The following is a 24,551-nucleotide window of genomic DNA, read 5'->3' as shown; positions in this document are numbered from 1 at the left end:
TGCCACAAATCTTGGAATAGACTTGCAAGATCTGAACTTAAAGTAATTGTTATCAACTGTTCATTTTTAAAATTCCCTAAAGATTTTAAGCAAAGCATAATCCAACAGTCTTACTGTACTTTGCTTCCTTTTTATTGAATGTAAGCTAAAACCTAGAGAGAGTTTTCCTATTTTAAATGTTGTTTTTCTTGGCTTGTTTTTCACTATCTGCTAACCCACAGCAGAAGTTTCAGTCATTGTGCATTGTATGTGTTTTACCACTGAACACTAAATCCAGTTGGTAAAGGGTAAATACTTCCCACAAGAAATTTCCAAAGGAAAAAAAAAAGAGAGAAAAATTAAATGTGTTTTTTAGAAAATTTGCTTTTCATTCTTAGTGTTTGAAGGATGCTGCTGCTAGTTGCAGGGAGGTAAACATTTCAAATATGAAAAATTGCACTATCAGTATATAAGGTGTCAAAGCTGTTTTCAACACAGTGCTTTCTTAAACTTCATTTTCCTGTGGTTATTCATTCCTGCCCCTATGCCTCATTTTGCTGTGTCAATGCCAATGTTCTTATGACCACACTGCAAATTACCTAGGTTAAAAATAACTTTCCCTTTCCTTTTAGCTAGCTTGAATTCTCTTTGATCTAGTGTAAAGCCCAGCCAGAGAGATAATTGTGTAACCACAACTGTGAGGATATCAAACTGGCATAGGGGCTTGAGAATCATGTAAAAAGCATGCAAGGAAACTGTAAAATTCTTAAACCAACTCAGACAGGATTGCTATGTGGGAAAACAGACAGGAAAACAAAAAAAAAAAAAAGCCCCAATGTATTCTCTGTTTATGCCACTTCTCATCATTTTCCAGCATGTGCAATGGATGGAAAAACTGCAGTTGTAGCTTCTCCCCCAGCATAGTTTTTATTAGAGACAACTTCTTTTTTTCTTCACCTTCTGGCTGATACTTCATTCGAGTAAGAGTAATTAATTCCTTTATGATGAACTATTTCCTTGACTTCTTTGACACACTCTTTTCCTCTCAGATTACCTTAGATGGTCGGGATATTCGGACTCTTAATACAAAGTGGCTACGAGAAAATATTGGCATTGTGAGCCAAGAGCCTGTTTTGTTTGCAACCACAATAGCTGAGAACATTCGCTATGGCAGAGAAGACATCTCTGATGCTGAAATTGAGCGAGCAGCCAAGGAGGCCAATGCTTTTGACTTTATATCTAGACTGCCTGATGTAAGTTCATGAGTTACTTTGAGTGTAAGAGGGAAAGGTCCATCTAGGCTGGTGGGCTGTTTCTGAGAGGCAGAGCATGGGAATCCAAGTTATAGTATAACTTCTCAAAATATTGCCTCCAGCAGCTTTCAGTTTAGAGAGTTTTTCAGCTAGATATTGTGCCTTTGGTTGCTCTCAAAGGACTTGTGCTGGAGTCTGGGAAAAAATGTCAATGCCTTAACTCAGGAGAAAGGAAGCTTCACAGCTGTATTGCCATTCCTACCCATTTCATAAGGCAGAGAAGAACTAGCTTTTAAAAAGAACAACCAGAAATCCAAAGCCCTTTGTCAGTAGCTGTCTGTATATTCACATTAAATGGGGAGAGTGGGTGGAGGTAAATAAGTATGCCCTGAACCAAGACCCTTTTAGCAGCTACAAGCTTAAGCTCTCACTTTTGCCTGAGATTCACAGCTTTGAGCCCTCTCTTAGCAGTAGGTGCCTTACTCATTTCAAGATGGGGCTGAGAAGCAAGGTCAGGCATCTAAACTCATCCTCATAAATGGATAATATGTCCTTCCCTTTGCTCCTGAAGTTAAAAAAATGTGGGAAAAGTGCCCACGTGGGATTTGATTTCAAATCCTTTTACTAGAAAGCTTGACTCTATCTCTCAAGTATGTGCCATTTCAAGCATGTCAATCTGTTCCAAGGTTCCTTCTTCTCAGGAAGAGTGATTTGATCATATTTACTCTTCAATAGCTATATAATAAAAAAACTATAGTGACTTTGAGGCTTGTCACTTTGCAGTAAGTGATCCTGTCAGTAGGAACCAAACTATGGCTCCAAGGGAGAGTGTCTCAGAATCAGAAGAGGCACACTCTTGCTGTGGCCCTGTAATTCCAACCCTTTTGGAAAGGTAGGCAATCCTCAGAAAATATAGACATCTCTTTTACAGGCTTGTCTTGAGAAACCCCAGGGTTTGGAGCACTGAGTGAGCAATAAAGATCTTTAAAATACCATAAGTTCAAAGTTAGGCCGGCACAACATGTGGGGTTGGGATAGTTTGGCTAAGGGCCATTGGATGGATGTCCTTCCAAGTTCACTCTGCCTGTGCTCAAGTCAGCTGGAAGAAGCTATATCTTCTTTCTAGAACTTGGGGTTGCACTGAGGAGTGATTATTTGAGATGTCTCACATCTTCTGTTCTGCTCTCTCCTTTATCAGAAATTTAACACCATGGTGGGTGAAAGAGGGGCTCAGCTGAGTGGAGGACAGAAGCAACGAATAGCTATTGCCCGTGCCCTGGCAAGAAATCCCAAGATTCTTCTTCTGGATGAAGCTACATCTGCATTAGACACTCAGAGTGAATCCATAGTGCAAGCAGCTCTTGATAAGGTAGGATTGACTGAAACTAGCAGCTGCTATGAAAAAGTGCAACAAGAACTTTAGAAAAATGAATACACGATTTTCAGTGCAGGCTTCCATCAGAATCAAGAACATTGGAAAATAAAATTTGGATGGATGCTCAATTTCAGTTTTTTTAGCAGGGAGTTTGAACTATCAAAAATTTTATTGAAAATCGTGTTTTTTTTATTTGGGGGTTTTGGTTTTTCATTATTGCTAATTACAAAAACACTTAGTCATGTGGAACTGTAACTTAGGTCTCCTGCACTCCCTTTCTCAAATTATAACTGTCCATTTGCTGGTCAAATAGTGATGGCATCCTATCAAAGCAAGATATGAGAACAGAATGGACTTTTTCTGGTGGATTAATAGAAAAAACATGTTACTGATATCCCTAGTATTTGTTCTTTATTGAATAGTTGCTCCATAATTTTCAGAAAGCTCTATGTACACAGTACCTTCCTTACAGCCCATCTTCATCAGCAGTTTCCATCAAAATACAGTACAACCCGTAGGCTTTGATTGAAAAATAACTTCATGGTTTGGCTTGAATATTTTTTTTCTTTTGTCTAATATTTATTTTAATGTATTCTTTTAAATGAAGTGAAAAATCCTGCCTTTCATTTCAGTAGTTATGCAGAGAGATATGAATTACCAGTATGGCTCAAGGGAAATACAGAATTTGTCATCTTCCCTTGCTAGTCAATTTACATTTGAGTAAAGTGCAGCTGTTTGTTATACTCATGTCATTCCAATGATACAAGTATTGAGGTAACATGAAGATGCAAAAACAATATTCATATAATCCTTCTTCAGCGTGTTTATTTTTGTTTTTTAAATTTTGTAATCAAGTATTTACCTTTTCCAGATGCTTATTGCTTCATTTAGTGCATTAGTGCATAACAGAGGGAGGTCACTCAGTTAAGTGAACTCTTTCTCATCCTTTTTCATGTTCTCAGAACACACCAAAATGAGCCCTGAGTCATAACTTAATCATCTTTTCACAGCTTTTTGATGTCCATCAGTGGAGTCCCCTAATGAGATTTCCAAATTTCTTTTCAACATCCCTGAGTGGAAAATGTGGTGCTACTATTGTTCATTATTTTTACAGCTGAGGAGCAGAGTTAACCTCATGAACGCTCACAGTTTCTGGGCATTCATGTGCAGCTCCTTGTAGCCAGCTGTTTTTCAGATTATTTTGTATTTTATAAAGCATTTTGCTAGTTCTGATCACAGCTCCCAGCTGCAGTGGTGAAGGCTTTGTGTGTTAGACCAGAGGCATAAAAACCACTCTGTGGCAACTTCCTGGGAGAGACTTGCATCAGGTCCATGAGAGTGGCAGGTGTAGAGGGAAGAATTTAAACCTCCATGGAAGCAGCCCTCTACAGCAGACAGCCTCATCTTCTTCATGCCCCTGTTCCTGTGCCCATATTTGCTGTCCTAGCTTTGTCTTCAGAAAGATCTAAATATTCTCACAGCATTTCCCCATCATGCTTGCATGCACATGGAAACACTTTGTGAGCAACTTTAGCTCAAACAGTTCAGGTGTTATAAAAAGTCAAATAATAAATGAATTTTAATTATGGTCTTTAATAATTGTTGCCTGTCTAAAAAGAGTAATGTGGCTCTCTTGATCTAAATTATTCAAACAAAACTGTCCTTGGACTGCTAAACAAGGACACAAAACCAGGAAAGAATAATAATCTTTGCTCTTAAAAGAAAGAGAAGTATTTTTAAAGTTTTGATTTACTATATATTACAGGTGGCTGAAATAACTTTATTTCTGTGCTGTTTTCTGGCACAGTTTAACTGTAACTGGGTGTTTGTGTTTCTGGAAGGCTCGGGCTGGACGTACCACCATTGTGATTGCTCACAGACTGTCAACCATCAGGACTGCTGACACTATTGCTGGATTTGAGAAAGGTGTTGTGGTTGAGCAGGGGACACACAGCGAGCTGATGCTGCAGAAAGGAGTCTACTATTCCCTTGTAATGCAGCAGGTAAGGGCAGATTTATTTACTTACTTTCTCCATTTCACAAAGTTGTCAAATAGTGGGTGGAGCCATTTTCTCTCTCTAGCTCCTGCATGTTGTCCAGCTGGCACTGCTCTCTTATTCTGGGCACAGACACAGGCTTGGAATTCTTGGGGCTTTTACCCATAAGCATTTCATATTCACACAATCCAATATGTCAAAAGCATAAGTGAGTTAAGGCACAGACTGCATAATCATGGCATAACCACAGAGGTGTTAGATTCCAGGGAGATTCCATAGACTCCTTTAAAGGGAAAGAGAGGGAAAATCAGAATTAAATAGTCTATTGCTCTGCAATTGCAGACTAAATAGTGTGGCTTATAGACAACTGCAGTTACACTATTGACAAAGCAGCATTCGTGAGAAAAAAAAACATGCTTTTTTTTTTTTTTCTACTCAAAATGCTCTGTAACTGTGTATCCTGAATTCTCACTAGGGTTGTAGCAGTGATGTTCAAGATGATGGCACATCAGAAGATAGTGAAGGCACAGAAGCTGAGGAATATGAGGAAAAAAGTCCTATGGAAGAGCTGATTCTTGAAGATCATTTTGAAACATCTGTGATATCAGGGAGAGGCAGCATTCAAAAAAGGTCCAGCAGATATAAGAGCAAGAGGAGGTCATCTAAAAATCCCTTTGGAAAAAAAAAGAAAAATAAGGAAGTGGAGGTTTGTATTAGAAATTCAGCTTAGAATTTTAATTATAAAATTTAAGCATTAAAAAAAGGCACATAACTTGGATTACTTTTAGATAGCTGGCTTTCATGCAACCTTTACTCTGGTGCTGTTGCAGTTGATACTCACCAGTCTGAGTATCTGAGGACAATTTGTCTTAAAGATCTTAATTTTAACACCACTGGGTTAATGTAGAACTGAAAAGAAATTGCTATTGATTTGTCACATTGCTTTGCACAGTTTTGGAGTACTATTTCAGTGGTACAGGTATTTTTATTTTATCTAATTAAAACTAGTTATGAAATTTCATTTGCAAGATTGTTTGCTTCTTGGCATTTGCTGTTGCAAAGACTGCTGGATAATATAGTCCCTGGAGTGAGCATACCAAAACTGAAGGCACTTTGGAGTATCATACTACATTTATGTCAAGCAGAAAATAAAGACTCAAAATCCTGACATTTTGAAGAGTATTCCATTAAAAGAGCCATAACTCTCTCTGTTTTAGTATATGCTTCAGTTCTGCAGGGTTTTTACAGATAAAAGAGCAGTTGACATATGCCATATATCAATAAAAGTCACATAGGAAGTTTGGGGTTCAGAAAAATTGTTTCCTCAAAGTTGAATCAAACTTGCTCATAGCATCAAAAAGAGCAGCTTTCTAATGCATTCTGAATCAGACTTGGGATGAGCAGCTCAACAGAAACTTGGGGTTTTTTTCTATTTTGTAGTACTTTTTTCATGAAGCATATTGGAAGGGTGGTTAGGTATATTAAGGTTGCTTGAGTTTTTGTGTAGTTTTGGGGTTTTTGATTTCACGACCTTTGAAGTGAAGAACTAAAATATAAATTACAAACTAAAACCATTAATTCTTCTGAATCTGTGGAAGTTAGGATCTCATCTGTAATAAATAATATTTAAAATAATTACTAAATCCTTAATATAATTTTATCTATAGATTTTTCCTCCTCTCTAAAACACATCTTCCAGCTAATAAATATTTCAAATAGCAAGAACAAGCTGGATCCATTCCCATTTTCATATTGAAAGTCATGTAACTTCTAAAGATACTTTTGGGCTGTATATTAATACTGCTTAAGACCTTAGAGGAAGTAGAGGGTGTTCATGCTCAAGAACACAATATTCATTGCATTCAGAACAAATGAAGAAGTTGAACATCCAGCAGTTGTAATTATTTCAGAAAAAGTCAGCCCACTTTTATAGCTGAGGCTTAGCCACCCTCATTCAGCATCTAAAATACAGGATGAAATAACCAGGAGGCAAGAGCAACTTGCTTAAAATCCTGATTAACATTTTGTCTAATTTCTGGTGTTTTTATTATTTGCTTTTCCAGAAATATCCCTTTGAAGGCACAGGCGGTTAAAAAATGTGTTAGAGCAAGACAGAACTTTTTTTTTGTGCCTTCAAAGTGCAAACAGGTTAACTGACTAACAAATACCTCATTCCTGGTTTGGGTAATGATTCAATGGATATAGTTTGGCAAAGATAAAAATGATCTCTCTACCCAATTGTTCTATTGCCAGTCCACTGGCATTTACCTGACTGGAGGGATCTGTTCTGTCCTCTGAACTGTGAGACTTTCAGTTCTTTATAATGATTGAGATGTTAGTTGCCATTCAGGGTGACCAGTCCTATCTGACTTTCTGTGAACTGTCCTGGCCCTTCTCCCCTCGTGACTTAGCCTTCTGTGAAGTTTTCTGCCTCCAAATTTTTAGAGTGCAGTTGATGCTCCAGGATGTGCAACAGCAAAGCAGCAAATCCAGCATGTTTGGAGTGCACACAGAGGGTTTCCAGCACTTTACCAAGACAGTTCACTGCTCAAGGTCTAATGAACACTCACTGTCTGGGGAATTTTATGTTCTGCAACTTTCCAAGGAAAACTACAACTGTTTCTTTTTCCTGTAGGAAGAAAATCTCCCTCCAGTGCCTTACTCAAAAATCCTGGCTCTGAACAAACCTGAGTGGTTCTATGTACTGCTGGGAATGATTTCTGCTGCTGTCATAGGTGCAGTCAATCCTACATTTGCTGTTATATTTGGGAAAATCATTGGGGTAAGTTTTTGGGGAGGTTTTCTTTTGGCTTTTTGTTTTGTTCTTGATGGGAGGTTGTTTTTGTTTTGTTTGGGGGGGGTTTTGGTGGGGGGAGTGGTTTGGTTTCTGTGTTTGGGGGTTTCTGTGCAACTGAAAGTTGCAGTCCTGAGCTTTCCTCATGCTCAACCACTCAGTTCTTTCCATGTAAGTCTCCGAGTAGGATTAACTTGTATAAATGCATCCATTGAAAAGTGTTGAGGGGACTTTCTAGAAGCAGAGAATAGTGAAACTGCATCTGACTAGCAGAGGAAAGGAGGAACATTGATGAATCTGGGAGAAAAAATTAGTACAATGAAGGTTAAACAGAAAGCTGGACTGTCTACTGGGTCCTCAACAGAAAATTCACTGAAGACTGATTTTAGGACCTAGGATACTTGCTAAAAGAAATTAAAGCAGACAAGCTTCTTGAAGTGAAGTCTGGCTAATGTAATGGATGCCTGTCTAAGTACTCATTTTTATGGGTTATTTCCTTCTCTTAGGCTTTTCAAGAAACAGATCCAGAAAAAAGGAGTAAAAACACTGTGGTGCTTTCTTTAATATTTCTTATACTTGGAGTGATTATTTTAGCAGCATACATAATCCAAGTAAGTGTCACTACATTGAAAACTTAAAAGTTCTGAACTCTCCAGAAGGTTGCAGGTATAATTCATATCAACAAAATCTGATAAGTAAAACAACAATCACAGCTTATGGAAATATGCCCAAGTGCCAGGGTCTTCCTGAGATACGTAGGTTTAATGTTAATGTTTATCTAAAGACATATGTCTATATTTGCTCTTGGTGCAAATAATCCACTTAAGGCAGTGTCAATTCAGCATGATTGAAATCAAAGTAGAGGGTCTGGCCTTAGAAGTCAAAGTTAATATTGATATTTCTCACTGACTAGTCTGAAGGCTCCTGCCAAAGTAAGTATAAAGCAGACTCACTCTTTCCATTGCAGATTGTGTTTGTCATGCCATTCTGTAAATTCCATCATTTTCTGTCCTCTTATGACTGCTTTAAAACTTGCAGAAAACACTTAGTGCTCACTGATGTCCATATAATAAAAATCCATCAGTATGGCTGCTGTGAGTAAATATCTCTGGTTGCAGACAGAGTAGGGAGACCAGCCACCAGACAGGTTGATTTATCTTGCAGTGCTGCTCTGTGTGTGCGCAAGGTTGACCAGAAAAGTTTAATCTCCCTTTGCTTGGGTGGTTGTGATACAAGTATGTAATTTATAGATGCCTTTTTTGCTATGTTGCTTCCTCTCTGTACGAAAATCAAGTTTCAGCTTCAGGAATGTGAATGATGCTCTTCCCAGGACATATATATATTCTCAGGGGGGTTGTAGATGTGATGGCTTTTGTTGTGCTTCCTGGTGTGATTGCTTTTGTTGCGCAGATTTATAAACAGAGCCACAGCATCAGATGAGAAAATGTGACTTTCCTCCTGCAGGGAATCATGTTTGGGAAGTCTGGGGAAGCCCTAACAATGCGACTGCGCTCTTTGTCCTTCAGGGCATTACTTCAGCAGGTATGAATTGAGCAGTTGGGACATAAAGAGAGCAGTGGGTGTGGACAAGAACCTATATGTTCATAGAGACATCTGAAAGGGACCAGAAGACAGTGAATTGGTGGTTGGAAGAAGAAACCTTACCATAGCATTTGCAAATAAAACACTTCCTTTCCTTCCTGTGTGGATAAATCATTGTGGGTCCTTTCCAGTTCAGGATATTTTATGATGATGTGATAGATGATTTGTAAGATAATAGTTTTAACCTCTTCAGGACTCAGGAGTGTCTAAGTAAATAGGGGTTATAACAAAAGTTTCATAATAGGCATAATCAGGAAAGCATTGCAGCCAGGAGCACTTTGATTATGAGCAATTAAATGTCCACAAAATAATAATGATTTTAAGCTTTTTCTTTTTGTGTACTTGGAAATGCTGACTACACAGAGAGACTATTCAGTTAGCCATCCTGTTTTGTACTTTCATGCAATTTTTTGAAATAAAAATCAATGTCTTTTCTTGCAGGAGATTGGATGGTATGATGACCAGAAAAATGCTGTTGGTGTTCTGCTAACTCGTCTTGCTACAGATGCTTCCCAAGTTAAAGGCGTATGTTGATTCTTTTATGTGTATATTTTCAAAATATCTTTTTCCTTACAAATATGAAGTGCAATTGGCAAGGAACTCCAAGATTGTTTCAGAAAACAAAGTAGGAAATCTACCCCACAGACTGGCAGATGCACTTACATAGCATGCTACAGACACTGGAAATGGTTTCCCAGCTGATAATTTACAACTATCAACAACCCAGCAGATGTTCATGTACCTTTCATGTACCTCCCTGCACATCTTTAAGCTAAATATATAATAATACATTTCAGCCTGCAAAGTGAAATCTGCATACTTGTTTGGACCACAGCCACTGAACCCAGGTTTTACACCCTGTTAGGGGTGTCACCTGAATGCCACAAAGAGGTTGCATTTGCAGAGGATAAAAACCCTTACTGGCCTCAGTGAAGAGAATTCTTCTTGCCATTTCCACAAAGTGTGCTTCTCAAACAGTAAGAAATAGATCAGCATGACTAAAAAGCACCATGGAGGGCAATGGCCAAGGAAGGGAACTGCTCAAGAAGCTGGTGTGGGAGAGGTGTCCACTGGCAAGAGAATATGGCAAATCCTGCACAGTTCCTTCAACTGCTCACTTCATCAGCAGAACCTGATAGTCTGCCTAACATTTCTGTTTCTTCCTGTCTCTTTGCAGGGAAAAAAAAAATCACTCCAGGACTTGGGGGGCAAAGTTTACTAGTGTCTTTCTTTTCCCCTTCAAATTTCTATATCACTACTACTTTAATCCCTACATTATTCAGTCTCCATAGCATTTTCTTTCCAGCCCTCCTTCATTGTTGGCTTACAGGGATAAAAGTCTTTTTAAAAGTTTAGTAATTTTCATGTTTTAAGTTTTGTTTACTTCAGTGGCAATGAAGTCTATCACTCTGTCAGGGTAGTGGAAAGGAGGGGTGCACAGTTCCCTAATGACAAAAACAACTAAAAGGCATGAATGAGTCTCCTGAGCCATTGTGTTCTCTGGAGTGACAGACATCAGAAAGTCAGTACCATGCCTCATGCTGCACTGATTGAAGTTTCCAAATCCATCTTTATGTGCAATCCCTAGAACATATGGCAACAATTCACCTTGGCCTTGGTTTAATTAATATTTTAAATTTATTGAACAAGAAAAGTCTTTTCAGGGCAGGAAAGCCTTTGGCAAAAGAAAGAAGAATATTTGCTTCCCACCCAAGGGTTTTTAACCATCACAACTCTTGAAGATGAACTATTTCCACAGGGCTATTTGCAGAAGTTCTTTCAGCAGATCAGAGCCCACCCATATGCTGGATACTAATCAACTCTCATTTTAAAAGGTTTTTGATGAAAAGGTTATACGGGCTAGGAGGAGTTGAGAATTCTTCAGTCAGAGTTAATCTTTCCTATTTATTATCCCACTGAGATAAAACATTTCTGCAGGGTGGCCAAATTCAGATTTTTTTTCTCTAAGAACATAACCTCAAGTGCAGCAATGTAAGAAGCTGAGGATGAGTATTTTTCATCACTGTTAGTGTGGAGGGTCTCAGTGGATGGCTGTTGTTGGAACCAAGCCCCTCTTTCTAATGCTGGTCATATACCTGCCAACTCACCCTACTGTCACAGTGGTCACAATTTTCTCTACCTTGGATAGTGTGTGAAGTCCCAGACACATTTAATTAAACAACTGTCACATCCATCTCTCTAGACTACATTAACACCTTTTGAAGGCCTGAATGCTGGCAGGTGTGAGCAATCTCCAGGAATGGTTACCAAAGTAGGTGCATAATGTCTACACACGTGATTGCACTTGGTTTCCTTTTCCAAACCTTTGGCCTTGACTATTTGAATTTGAAGTGGGAATCTAAGCAACAACAAGGAAAATCTAATGACTGTATTTGGGGGGTTTCTGGGGTTTTGTTAGGCAACTGGAAGCCGACTTGCACTGATGACTATGACTGTTGTTACCCTTGTGACTGCCATCGTTGTTGCATTTGTATACAGCTGGCAGCTAACTTTGCTTGTCCTGGCCTGCATTCCTTTTGTTGCTGCTGCAAATGCTGTGAATGTCAGCTCTATGGCTGGTCATGCTGCAGAAGACCAAAAAGCTTTGGAAGAGGCTGGAAGAGTAAGTTCTTCAATACTAACCACAGAGATCTTGTGTAAGATCATTTTTAAGGACAGCATTGTAGTTATATTATAGCTGACTCAATTGTCCAAGATAAATGGAGGGTGTTAAGGGGAATGTTTATATATCTCCAATAAAAGAAAAACATAGATAACACAAACCATCTGCAAATTAGAATATACAAATGAATTTGAAACCTCCATAATGGATTTCTGGGCAGTGGCAGCAGAAGCAGCCCCAGCATGGGTGCACCTTGTGTCAAGGGTGAGCAACGTGGCTCTGCCCTGCTCTGTTGCAGCCACAGGTGTTGCAAAATCAATACTGTTTTATTCTGTCATAAAGGCAGAATTAGTGTGCTCAAGAGTTTCAGGGTACTGTTTTTATTCACATGATAGTGCTCTTCCAGGAGACAGAAGCAGTCCATGCAAAAGAGCAAGCTGTGTCAGATTGCTAGTGCTTGTCCCCATTTTATTAAATTTGGTTTAATTAATAAGGGCCACAACCCATGGGTAGGAAAGACACTGCTGATGAGTAATTTCATTTCTCAGGACTTTCCTTACCTTGATCTCTACTCTTAAGCAGTCGTGTTCTGATCTAAAATAATCAATGCTAAAGCATAAATCAAGTATTCAGAAGATATCTTGCAGATTGCAGTTGTAAGAGTAATAAAAGTTGTACCTCTTATTTGTTTAATATCTTTGTTTAGATTTCAACAGAAACAGTTGAAAACATAAGAACTGTAGCTTCACTGACCAAGGAAGAAGCATTTTATGAAAGATATGTTGCTAGTTTGAATCATACATATAGGTGGGTTTTTTCCTTTACAGTACACTTTAGTCTTTCAGATTTACTGCGAATACCTTTCTTGGAACCTAACCAATACCCAAAAGACTGGGAAGAATATCAATAGCTGTTCATATAGCTTTGCAATGTGTATAGTCTCTATATTTTAATAAAAAAGTGCAGAGTGAAAAAACTTTTGAAGGATTTGTCTTTTATTATGCAAACACTTTATAAAGTGCATTCTCTGCATATGTTTTACAGAATATTGTGTTTGCCTACAACATAAGATAGATATTCACTCCTTATCAGTGTATTTCACTGATACTACTTAACTTAGGAACTGACAGTTCCCCCACACCCTTTATAACATAAGTGAGTTTTATTCCCCACATGACTTTGAACCTTGAAAATAACTTCATACATTTCCTTTGTTTGATCCACTACATCCCACTGGCTTCTCTCCACTGAAATGCATTTGAATCACCATGGTTGCCAGATTTTTCTAGCTCCATTTTATTTAAATAAAATAGCCTATAATCTAAATTGCTTCTAATGTAAAAGAGGGAATTGAAAATGATCTATTGCAAAAACTGTCCTCAGCCAAAATAGCATTAAAATTCAATGCCTGGTGAACTGCTAAGAACCCAGATTTGGGCAGGATGCTTGCTTGGACTGTCACAGGTCTGATTTACAGCTCAGATTGGAAAGGAGATTTCCTCTTCCTCAGAGAGTATCCTAAACAATGAGGACAGAGTTCACCAGACTCTTATTTGGTGTGTGTGTTCAATTAGCTATACAAAATGAATCCTTTCCAGAGGGATAGATTGGGAAATAGTGGCATAGTCTGATTTCCTGTGGGGATACCCAGCAATGCATCCCTGCTCTGCTCAGATGGGATGAGCTGGTGGAAGCCTGCAGGCAGCTCTGAGGCCAGGCTGGAGCCTGCTTATTTTCTTAATACAATGGGTCATACGGAGTATTTAGTAACTTATTTCATTTTAGCTAACTGCTCTAGTGACCTGCCCTGCTATAAAAGCAAAGGAAAGGGATTCAGTTTAACATAACTGAGGATCAAGGATTTCATTGCTTTCTGTCCTAAGGGTGATTCTGTTTCATGAAGCCAGGGACTCTTGGGGTCTGGCAAGGGTTGTTTGTGAGTGTGTGTGTTGTGGGCTGATTTGTTGTGGTCTTGGGGGTGAGCTGGATTGCTTGAAAATTTTATTCTAGAAGTCTGGCTATCCCTCAGCGAGTGTCTGTTTTTCTTTTACAAATAATTAATGGAAAGTCTCTTTTTTTTTTATCAGAAAATCTCTGAAAAAAGCCCCTTTCTATGGCTTTACCTATGGAATAGCTCAGTGTTCAGAGTACTTTATTAATGCAGCAGCCTTCAGATTTGGAGCATGGCTCATTGCTAATTGTCTGACCAACTTTGAAAATGTATTTATGTGAGTATACTTTATAAAGCATAAAAATGATCAAAATCAGTACACAGTGTAATGGTTTCAATGCATGCAAATTATTTTATCAAATTGCAAAGGTAATGGGGCATGGGAATCCAGGAATTCAGTTTGTTGGGAGTGTTCTTTGGGCATAAGGGCTGTTTTGGAGAAAGGTACATAGTTGGGCAGAGAAAGGTACATAATTGGGCAAGAGTGAGCAACAAGCTCAGCACACCTACTCTGGAGAAGCCTTTGCCCTTTGACATCCCTTCCAGGCAGAGGGTGTTAAAAAGAGAAGTGACATGAGACCACTGTTCAGCTGTAAAGCAGCTATGAGAACAAGCTGACCTTCCTAATACTGGATGACATGGAGTGTGAGGAGCTCCAGAAATATCATAACCTAAAGATGCTAAAACACTTTATTCTGAAGGTATGTTTTACAGGAAGAGGAAAAGAAAAGGAAGTAGAAAGTATGGAAAGTAGGAAAATAATGCATTGTTCTACCTGGAATGAACCATACTTTGTTCTTTATTCTTTAGAGTCTTTTCTGCTGTCGTGTTTGCAGCTATGAATGTTGGTCAGTCTTCTTCCATGGCACCAGACTATGGCAAAGCTCAGATTTCAGCCCAAAAAATCTTTCAGCTTTTGGACAGAAAACCTCTAATTGACAGTTACAGTGAACAAGGTGAAAAATTGGTAAGGGTTGGTGGTATTTTGCATGGGGGTTTGGGGGGGATGTTTGAGATCTGTTTCTTTGGATTTTGAGTGGTTTTTTTTTTTTTTATTATTAACTAGAAAAGTTATTTATTGTGAGGGTGGAACAAGTTTCCCAGAGAAGTTGTGGATATCCCATCCTTGTCAGTTTTCAAGGCCAGGTTGGATGGATCTCTGAGAAACCTGGTCTAGTGAAAGGTGTTCCTGCCCATGGCAGGGGGGGTGGAACTAGGTGTTCTTTAAAGCCCCTTCCAACCCAAACTCTTCTGTAGTTCTGTCAAAAGACAGACTGCATATTAATAGTGGTACTGACTTCTTTAGGGACCATATTATTTTTGGATTTCAGACAGAATTGTATAGCCCTTAAAGTAGTTTTTCTCAAAATTATTTTAAAAAGTGCTTCATTCTACTGAGTCACAATGTAAATGACTTCAGGAAAACACTGATAATGCCAGTTCCAGTAGAAGTTTTTTGTCTTTGTATAGGTTTATAGGAGAAATTAAATACTAATGCATTTTTCTAATTATTTTGTAAATAAAAGAGATTAGTTCCTTTACAGACAGACACTTTGCAGAAGCTATCCTTTTTCATCTGTGGAAACTTTTACAATTAAAAATGTGCTCTTGTGAAGGTCAAAACAGGCTTAATGAATAATTTAGTTTGCTCTAAAGTTGGGGGAGGAAAGACACAACAAGCAAAGACAATAAAAAGTAAAAAGCCAGAAAACATCCAAAGAGCTTTGCTTCTAAACCAAAATTGTCATTAAGGAGGAAGACCTCACCTCTTGTCAAATTTCTGCATGTAATGCTTCCAATTTACATGTTCTGGAAGGATTACAATGGCACATCCAGGTTCATCTAAATTTAAAATTAACTTCCCATGTAGGTTTAGATGGTAGTTCCTACTCAGGAAGCCATAATTCAGTTTTCTATAAATTCAAATTTATATACAGGATTTTCAGCCTTTAAAGTTCTGAGCATGCTTGCATGTTTTCTTGAACCAGGGTTCTCTGGCACAGACATGGAATGACTTGGCAGAAGGTCTCCAGTAAAATAAAACCCCAGTAAAATAAAACTTAAAATAAGACTTAACATTTTTAGTATAGATTGGACTTAACTGCCAGTGATGCCTGCGACTTAGCAAAGCAAAGCTTTGAGTCTATCAGATTAGGTTATTATCTGCTGTTAGAACATTGTAGTAGTGCTGTTGGTATGACAGGGGGGCTGACTCATACCCCAAAGAACAAGACAGGCAATAGCCTTGGCATGTGCCCCATTTCTTCCATTTGTGCTTAAATATTTGCCTGGCTAGGAAGTCTAATTAACAACTATCACTGCTTTTAAAACACAGCTTGTCCTTTGTGCCCTGAAGAATTTAGCTCTGCTATCTTAATCTCTGATTTTGGCCTTGTGTTACACTTGTTCAAATTGTGCTACCTGCACAGTAAGATGAGGAAAACAAAGGACACAATTTATATCACAAGTAGAATTGTCTCAGTTAAATATATAAGAAACAAAAAATCTGGATATTGCCTATTTTTCTGAAGAGGATGCTTGGGCTCTGGAACAGCCCCCCAGAGAACTGGTCACAGCACCAACCTGACAGAGCTCAAGAAGTGTTTGGACAATGCTCTCAAGCACATGGTGTGACTCTTGGCAATGGTGCTGTGCAGAACCAGGAGTTGGACTCTGATCCTGGACAGTCCCTTCCACCTCAGCTTAGTCTGTGCTTCTGTGATATTCATTTCAAAGATGAACTGAAAAATGAAGAGATGCAGGAAACTTCTCCAAAGTCACTACAAAGATGCAGTGACTTGCAGAACATCCTATAAGTAGAGATACTATGCTCAGTCCAATATGTCATTTGAAAGAATTTCAAAAGCATTTTTGAAAACATCTTCCCAAACTTTCTTGGATCTCTCACTTTAATAACCAAATCTTAACACCTGTTGTTACAGTTAAGGCTAATAAATGTTAATGTGATCATGTGAACTCTCTACTGCTTTTCAGAGCCATTTTGAAGGCAACATTGAATTCAGAAACGTCCATTTTGTATATCCAACAAGGCCTGAAGCTCAGGTTTTGCAAGGACTCAGTGTGAAGGTTAAAAAAGGACAGACTTTGGCATTGGTAGGAAGCAGTGGCTGTGGCAAAAGCACATCTATTCAGCTCTTGGAGAGATTTTATGACCCTGTGGAAGGACAAGTGGTAAGAATAGACTTGTGTAGCTATTAATAGCAATTAAATCTACAGAACTCTTTATCTGCCAAGGCTTCAGAGGCTTTCTGGCAGTCCCTCTGTTGAGATGCCTTTTTTTAGAGGTGTGAGTTACTGAGGCTGTGCTTCCAGGGGATCTGTGGATCCCAAACCCCTCTTGTTGCCTGCCCTGTGCATTTGCCCACCTGTATGAGCAATGTACCCATACTGGCACAGTGTCCTTCCTCAGATCTTGCCTGGGAAAGGAGTGACCATGTCTGACTGCACTTCCTCCCCAGGGCTCCTCACACCTTGGTCAGAGGGGGAATGCTTGTCAGTGTGTAAGTTTTCTTGCTGATGTGAATTGACACATTAGGGACACAGACACATGCTTCAGATAACACAAATGTAATCTCACAGAGATGTTGTTTTGTCACCAGCAGGAGGTCCCAGTGATCTTTTTGATGCACCCCCTGTTAATGGGTATAAAAAGTCAAAAGAAATCTCCTTTGGAGGTTGTAGGATCAAAAGGCCTACAGCTGAAAATATTTATTATTGTGTTCACCTTCTTAAGGGGCAGATTTCCCATGAGCTTCCAGGTGCTTCTTGTAGTCAGTAGGGCTGGAAGGACCACAAGAACAACCTGTAACCTGCATGTTGTCTCTGCCTGCTAGCAAATGGAAGCAAAACAACACAAAATTAAAAATTAATGCAGGAAAATGTTTCATCTATTTTGCTGTTTCTTTTCCATTAAGTGTGCAAAACATTTACTTGATTACATCTGGTAAAATTACACATAATGGGCTTTCTCTTAGAATTCACTTTCCTATTTATAGCAGGTATGTGTGGGTGAGCTCAGTAGCCAACTTGGCATCATGTTTCTTTTGTTTTTTCTAGCTAGCAGATGGATTTGACACCAAATCTCTGCATTTACAATGGCTGAGGTCCAGGCTGGGTCTGGTGTCACAGGAGCCCATTTTGTTTGACTGCAGCATTGCTGAAAATATCCAGTATGGAGACAACAGTAGGGTGGTTAGTCAGGAGGAAATTGAAGAAGCAGCTAAAGCAGCAAATATTCATGCCTTCATTGAAAAACTGCCAGAGGTAAGAGACAGTGATATTTTCTTCACAGTGATAGCATATATTTGGAATGTTATAATGATATCAATGTAGTGCTCACTTGCATAGATCAAATTAAAAGCAAACACTTTTGTTTCCCCTAATATAAAAGCCATTATGTTTTAAAATGTCAGTGTGTTTCAAGTTCAAAATTATTTTTGTTTTGTTAAAAAAAGCCAATGTTTCCACTATCACAGTGGTAGACAACCCAGAATATTAGAGGGGTGAGGGGCAGGGGGGAGAAGTAAATGAGGGGATGTTTTATGTAAAAGTGCTCATAATAATTTTTTTATATATTTTTCCATTGACAAGAGAAACTCTTCAAGATACTCTGATAATGACATTTTAATTTTCTAAAAAAAATTAGTAAAACAGAGCAGTATCTTTATAATTGAATGGATATGCATAGGGAGTGTTTCTTAACAAATACAAAATCAAAAGTGAATGCCATGGCATTTGACCTTCATGCTTGACAAGAATTTGGTTTAACAAGGAAAAGTGTTTTAGTAGCTTGTTTTCACTGCAGTTCTGGGTACCTGTAACTGAGGTAATAATGCTGAAAAATATTTCATTTTCATTACTACTAATAATGTTTGAGATTCTTATTTCACAAGTAGCATCAAATTCTTCGTGTATATGTCAGTAAACATTAAATTGTTAGTTAATCTTATGATCTTATGCTCTCTGGATTCCTCACTGCTGGTAGTATTCAAGACCTATTCCAGCCTTTGAGGGAGCAAATTTTCAGTCTGGGTATGAATATATGTGGCTGTATTTATAACTGCTTGTACTAGAGGTGTTTATAAAGCCTTAGCTTTCTTTAAACCACTTGCACTATTCTTCCTTTCAAAATGAAAATGCTTAACTTTTATAGATATGAATAAATTTTACTTCCCTAATCTCCCTTCTCTAAGAGTATTCACTGGTGATCTTTTTATTTTTTAACATCCAGAAATATAATACCAGGGTGGGTGAGAAAGGAACACAACTTTCTGGAGGTCAAAAACAAAGAATAGCGATTGCCCGTGCTCTGGTCCGTAATCCTGCTGTTCTGCTTCTGGATGAAGCCACCTCTGCTCTTGACACAGAAAGTGAAAAGGTGAATAATGATTATTATGTGGAATACTTATGCCTATGTACGTGGCTAGCTGCTTTCTGTAGAATAAAATTAAAGCAAATATGCTACAAATGCTCAATTGTGAAACAAATCTGGTGTATCACAGCACCTTTCCCATCTCTTTATATTTACTAAATAAAAAATAGTAAAACCTAAAACTTTAAGTGTAAAACTCCACATTGATCTGATACTCCTCAGCTGTCTTCCTATCAGATGTATTTGATGGTAAATAGTGAATTTGTGTTCTGACCTGAGCTGGATGCCCAAAAACCCCCTTCTCCATGTCTCACACTTGTTTGCTCAGGCTCACTGACCTCAGTGAGAAATCCTGTGTACATCTGTGGCATATGCATTCAGGTGATAAGAGAGTGAGAGATCAAACGTGGCTCTTGGGACAAGGGAAGCCTTTTGAGGTGCTGACAGCCTTGTGGTGTTTATGTACAGATTGTGCAGAAGGCTCTGGACAACGCCCGGCAGGGTCGGACCTGCGTCGTCATCGCTCACCGCCTGTCCACCGTGCAGACGGCCGACATCATCGTGGTGATCCACAACGGCAGGGTGGTGGAGCAGGGCACCCACAGCCAGCTGCTGGCAAAGGAAGGACACTACTATGCCCTTGTAAATGCACAAGTCTCTAATTAGTGCTGTTTGCTGAGTTGGCGGGTTTTTTTATTTTGTTCTGTTTATTTTACGGGAAGATGTGAAAAGCTGTACAGAGGGTTACTGCTGGCTGTGTCCGTGCTGAATGAGCAGGAATTGTGTTGCTGCCTTGTTGCTGTATCCAGTGTAGCCCTTGGCCCACACACCCATGGGGATGAGCAGTGCATGCCTGGTGCTGGGGCACAGAAGGTGAGTCCTGGAGACTGAAAGAGTTGAGGTGTTTGTGTGCCACGTGCTCTGGAGGGTGTCAGACCTGGTGTAGTCTCACCCACAGCTCAGGGTACCCTGTTATCCCTGTCCCCCCAAACCCTGGCCCACAGCAGCTGCTGTAGACCAAGGTGATAACAGTATGGCAGCAGCTCAGCATCACTGATAAACAACCTGGTGCTTGGGGTTGCTCTTTGAGTTTCATTACCAGCCAGATGAAGTCAAAAAGTCTTCTTCAGTTAAAGATGATTATCCTTATTGAAAACTGAGATTAAAAAAAAAATGTATTAAAGAGAAGGATGGTGAAACATGGGCTTGTTTTTTTTCCCTACTTTATGCCACATTTCTCATATTACTGTGCTTCACACATTTCTTGTGTTGCCTGGAGAGGCTGGCCTGGAGCGGAGACTAGACAGAGCAAAAGGAATAAAATAGGTATTTATTGAAAGGATGCACTTTGGGCAGTGCAAGAACCTGCCCAGGGCTACACCCAAATCAAATCCAAGATGGATCCCGGTCATGAGTTTTCACACTTTTGTAAGTTTTGGTTCATCTGCATCTTGGGGTCAATTATCCAGCCACAGCCCCAGGCTATGAAGTCTCAGCTTCCTGGCTTGCCCCTTTCCCTCACTGTTGTTTATGCTTTCTGGGCACCAATTGTCCTTGATTCTCTAACTAGAAAGGAATTGTTTTGTCTAACTACCCTGTGAAGAGAACTTACACCTACTAACACCTAATATGAAGTTTCAGAGTTACACACTAAGCAGCAGAGATTCTGAAAAATAGAAAAGTTAAAACCCAAGGCATCTTCAAATTGCATATTCAATACTCTGTTTCAGAAAATAATTACAATAGTTACAACCTTTCCATATCAAGATAAACCGCATAAAATATACCATTTTATTGTTTAGTATTTTTCAAATGCTGACCTAACAGAGTTCAGTCATTCTTTGTATCTGTCAAGATAATTTCAAAAGTTTTGTGGGGAGCTGGGATGACATTGATTGGCATGGACTCCTGTCAGACATGTAAATGGCTTTTCTTTAAAATACAGGAAAAAGGAAAAGTTGCTTTCAATGTAAGTTCCTTTCTTTTTAATAGGCATGGTTCTTAGGGTCATGGTTTAGTAGTGGACCTGACAGTGTTAGGTTAACATTTAGACTAGATCCTTTAAAGGGTCTTTGCCATTCTAAATAATTCTGTTATTCTATAAATAACAAATAAAGATTTTTTTTTTTTTAAGATTTTTTTTTAAGTGTTGGCAAAGCTTGTTTATACATATGTTTTAATAATTTGTTATTTCTCTGATATATTCCTCAGGGTGCTGCAATGCATCCTTTAACTGTTGAAGACTATGTACTCTGTACTCAGAGTGACTCAGCAGCTGGAATTTTTTGGCTGGTTAAACCCAATTGCAGCATTTTAATTTTCCAAGGCTTTACACGTGGCTTTGGGCTAAGATTTATAGCCTGGAGCAACCTGCAGTACTTTATAATTTCCAGATTGTAACAGACAAACTTGCACTAATTACCATCTCCTTTGCTCATTTCAATTATTTTCCAGCATCAGGACCTACAAGGGGAATAAAACACACAGAATGAAATCTGATCTCAGGTTTGCCAAAATAAATACAGTTGTTCTCCCTCGCAGTTTTTCTCAGAGACTGTTTCAAGAGGAATTTTTATTCATTCAGGCACCCCTCTTGTGTGATCTCTTAATTTTCTTGTGATAGACACATACTGTGGAACTGCTGCCCTTGTTACATTCCAAATTATCTAATGTGGGCTCAAATTAATTCCCTTTTCCCTGACTTGTTTCTGCACTGGAGTTAAAATTACAATATTAAATTACAATATTAAATAAAATTAGCACTATATTTTGATTCTCAGTTTTGAAAATAAAAAGGGGAAGTAACTTCAGCATTCATTATCCATTCAGTTCAGTCTCCATTACTTTTCAACATGCTGTGCCTGCCTACTAGCACACAGATGGAGCTGGATGACTTTACTGACTCCATGAGATAGAAAGAGAAATGTGTTCAGCTTGTAGGCACTAATAGTAAACTCTATGCTCTGTTAGTTCATTTCAGACCATCCAAGTCACCTTCCTGGCTGGATGTGCCCATAGAGCTTGTAAACTAGCTATGCTCTGATTAAAAGCAGACCTAAATTAAGACAGAAATGTATCTCACCTATTTCAGCACCAAGCCCTATGTGATATAGAAATCAAAAGAATCAACCCTAAAAGAGGATTTGTTGGCTCCACCAAGTAAACTCTCAATTTTTCCTTCTATATGCCTTCTCTGAAGTCCTCACTCTCTTTTCTGGGAATTCATATCTTAATAATAGGAGACTTACATCAGTGCTGGCATTAAGTAAATTCCAAGCTAAGTTCCTCTTTCAGTCATGAATGAGGCTTTCGGTGTTCCTTGATAAGCACAGGCCAATGTGTTCCCACCACCCCTATCCTTGTGGCAGTCATTTTAGGGGTGAGGTCCCCAGTGACACCAGCAGTGACTCAATGTATTGTGAGCATATTTGGAGAAAACCAGCACTTGTGCATGGTTAGGGGAAACTGTTAACTCTGACACCTGAGATATAAAACAGCATAGAACAACATTTCAGGAAAAAAAATGTAACCATGTCCTGGTTCTGGCCAGGACAGAGAGCCAAGAGGGAGCCTGGTCAGGACCCAAAGGTTATTCTACACCATCTCACCACTGCCAGGGGTGGGGCAAAAGGAGTTTCTTCTGGGAAGAAGTGGTTCTTGGTTGAGTAAGTGTGGTTTTGTTATAGCAATGCTCCAGCTTGGCCCCCATTTAAGGCTCATCTGTTGCCTACAGCCATGGGCACTCTGCCTACAGAACTTGTCTTTTCCAAGCAGAAACAAGCAGCTTACTTAAGGGAGACCAACAAGAAAGCTGGAGAGGGACTTTTTACAAGGATGTGCAGTGGTAGACCAAGGGGTGATGGCTTTAAACTGAAAGAGTAGATTAAAAGCAGATATTGGGAAGAAAATCTTTACAATGGAAGTGGTAAAGCACTGACATGGGCTGCCAAAGAAGGGTGGATGCTTTACCCCTGACAGTGTTCCAGGCCAAGGTGGACGGGGCTGTGAACTACGTGGAAGGTGTTCCTGCCCATGGTGGGGAGGCTGGGACTGGATGATCTTCCATGTTCCTTCAAACCCAAATCAACCTGTAATTCCCTGGAAAGCAGGAAAATTCACACAGTTTATCTGGAGATATGGTTGTGTTTCCTGAAGCAGGAAATACAGTGGCAGCTTTATCAAGGTGTTTCCAAACTCCTCTGTTTCTTAATGGATTTGGATAATATTAGAGGAATGTGGTCTGGCAATCACTAGAACTATATCCAAACTGCAGATAAACTGGGCAAAACAATGGATGAAAGCCTGTACTTTGCCTCTTTCTGTGTATCCCTGCTGTATGTAGATAAACCAGACTTCAGTAAAACACATTTCCATGTCTGAGACATTAAAGTGTTTCTAAGATCATCAACGTAGTAAAGAAGGAAAAACAGCTGGGCAACAAGGTCACAAACAGCATCTGTGTAGTTTTGTCTTACAAAGTGCACTTGAAGGGCTTGTATCAGGTTTAGTCCTCATCCTTAGGTATTTGTAAATGACTGATAGTTTTAGATACAAAGGTAGAAGAATCCAGTTGCCTTGTTATCATTTATCACCTTCCAGCTGCCCTATTTATAAGCTTCACCACAGATTGGCCCTGAAATTTTCCAGGGTTATGGCTCTCCCTGACTGTTCTCTTCCAGTTGCTTGGACTGCCTTTCCTCCTCAAGCACCTTGCCTAGCACACACAACAGATGCTGCACCATGTGATCTGGTAAAAAACACAGAGAGATATGAGAGGGGAAGCGACAAAAATAGTATAGCTAAAGGATTTCTTTTTGCAATTAACAAAATTTCTCAGGAGAAAACTGGTCACTGCATTCAGTAAATTAATCATTTACACAGAATTGCTTTCATCTGCCTCTGTGCTGTGCCTTGTTATCCAGAGTGCAGGCAGATCCTACCTGCCTGATACCCTAGCAATTATCTCATTTTAGCATTTTACTTCCTACCTGGTTCATCAGCAGTTAAGTCCAGAAACTGAAGCATATCTTTTGATTTGGAAACAATAATTTTTTGTGCCTCAGGGAAGCTCAGACATCCGCTGAGGTTATCCCCCGCCTGCTCAGTGACATCAGCATCCCAAGCTCCAAAGCAAACTTGCTAAGCCTTCCTGTAATTCTCCTGAAAATGCCAGGCTACTGAATGTTTTCACAGAAAGATGTTTTAAAGTCAACGTTAACTCAACAAGTAGATTTTGTGGACTTGTTTAAATTGACCTATATACTTTTCATTGCACTGTAACGTTCTCATTTGCCTCTAATCCTTATGAACACAATGTGTTTTTACTGCTCTCTCTGTCCTATGTTGTCCAAAGCAAAAACCTTGCTGTCAATCATCCCTGGAATAGTTCCTTTTGTTATGGTCCTTGAAGAACACCTATATGAATATGGCTATTTTTGTGGAAATAATTGTTCAAGTCCACACCAAGGAAAAAAGGATTTCTTTGGTATTTGATCCACTGTGAGCAGCATTCATGGAGAATGCACGTTACTCTACCAAGAGGGTAACAAGGGGGAAGGGGCACTGCTGTGGGGCACTTACACATA

General features: G+C 39.2%; 1 protein-coding gene across 2 annotated transcripts in view; it reads left to right on the top strand.

Moving 5' to 3' along the window:
- ABCB5 (ATP binding cassette subfamily B member 5) overlaps positions 1-21,701 on the top strand; it is a 34,522-nt gene extending 12,821 nt beyond the window's left edge. For both annotated transcript variants that reach the window (XM_079302260.1, XM_079302261.1), the window contains 16 exons: positions 1,029-1,232; positions 2,431-2,601; positions 4,449-4,610; positions 5,080-5,310; positions 7,240-7,386; positions 7,905-8,009; positions 8,863-8,940; positions 9,442-9,525; positions 11,420-11,623; positions 12,330-12,430; positions 13,711-13,851; positions 14,385-14,541; positions 16,569-16,766; positions 17,652-17,858; positions 18,826-18,972; positions 19,435-21,701. In XM_079302260.1, the coding sequence (XP_079158386.1) occupies positions 1,029-1,232; positions 2,431-2,601; positions 4,449-4,610; positions 5,080-5,310; positions 7,240-7,386; positions 7,905-8,009; positions 8,863-8,940; positions 9,442-9,525; positions 11,420-11,623; positions 12,330-12,430; positions 13,711-13,851; positions 14,385-14,541; positions 16,569-16,766; positions 17,652-17,858; positions 18,826-18,972; positions 19,435-19,632 (2,535 nt within the window). In that variant the 3' untranslated portion in view covers positions 19,633-21,701. The remainder of the gene's footprint in view (positions 1-1,028; positions 1,233-2,430; positions 2,602-4,448; positions 4,611-5,079; positions 5,311-7,239; positions 7,387-7,904; positions 8,010-8,862; positions 8,941-9,441; positions 9,526-11,419; positions 11,624-12,329; positions 12,431-13,710; positions 13,852-14,384; positions 14,542-16,568; positions 16,767-17,651; positions 17,859-18,825; positions 18,973-19,434) is intronic.
- The last annotated feature ends 2,850 nt before the right edge of the window (positions 21,702-24,551 follow it).

This window comes from Erithacus rubecula (assembly GCF_903797595.1).
Source record: "Erithacus rubecula genome assembly, chromosome: 3".
In the NCBI taxonomy this organism is placed as follows: Eukaryota; Metazoa; Chordata; class Aves; order Passeriformes; family Muscicapidae; genus Erithacus; species Erithacus rubecula.
This window is presented reverse-complemented; position numbering and strand designations above follow the sequence as displayed.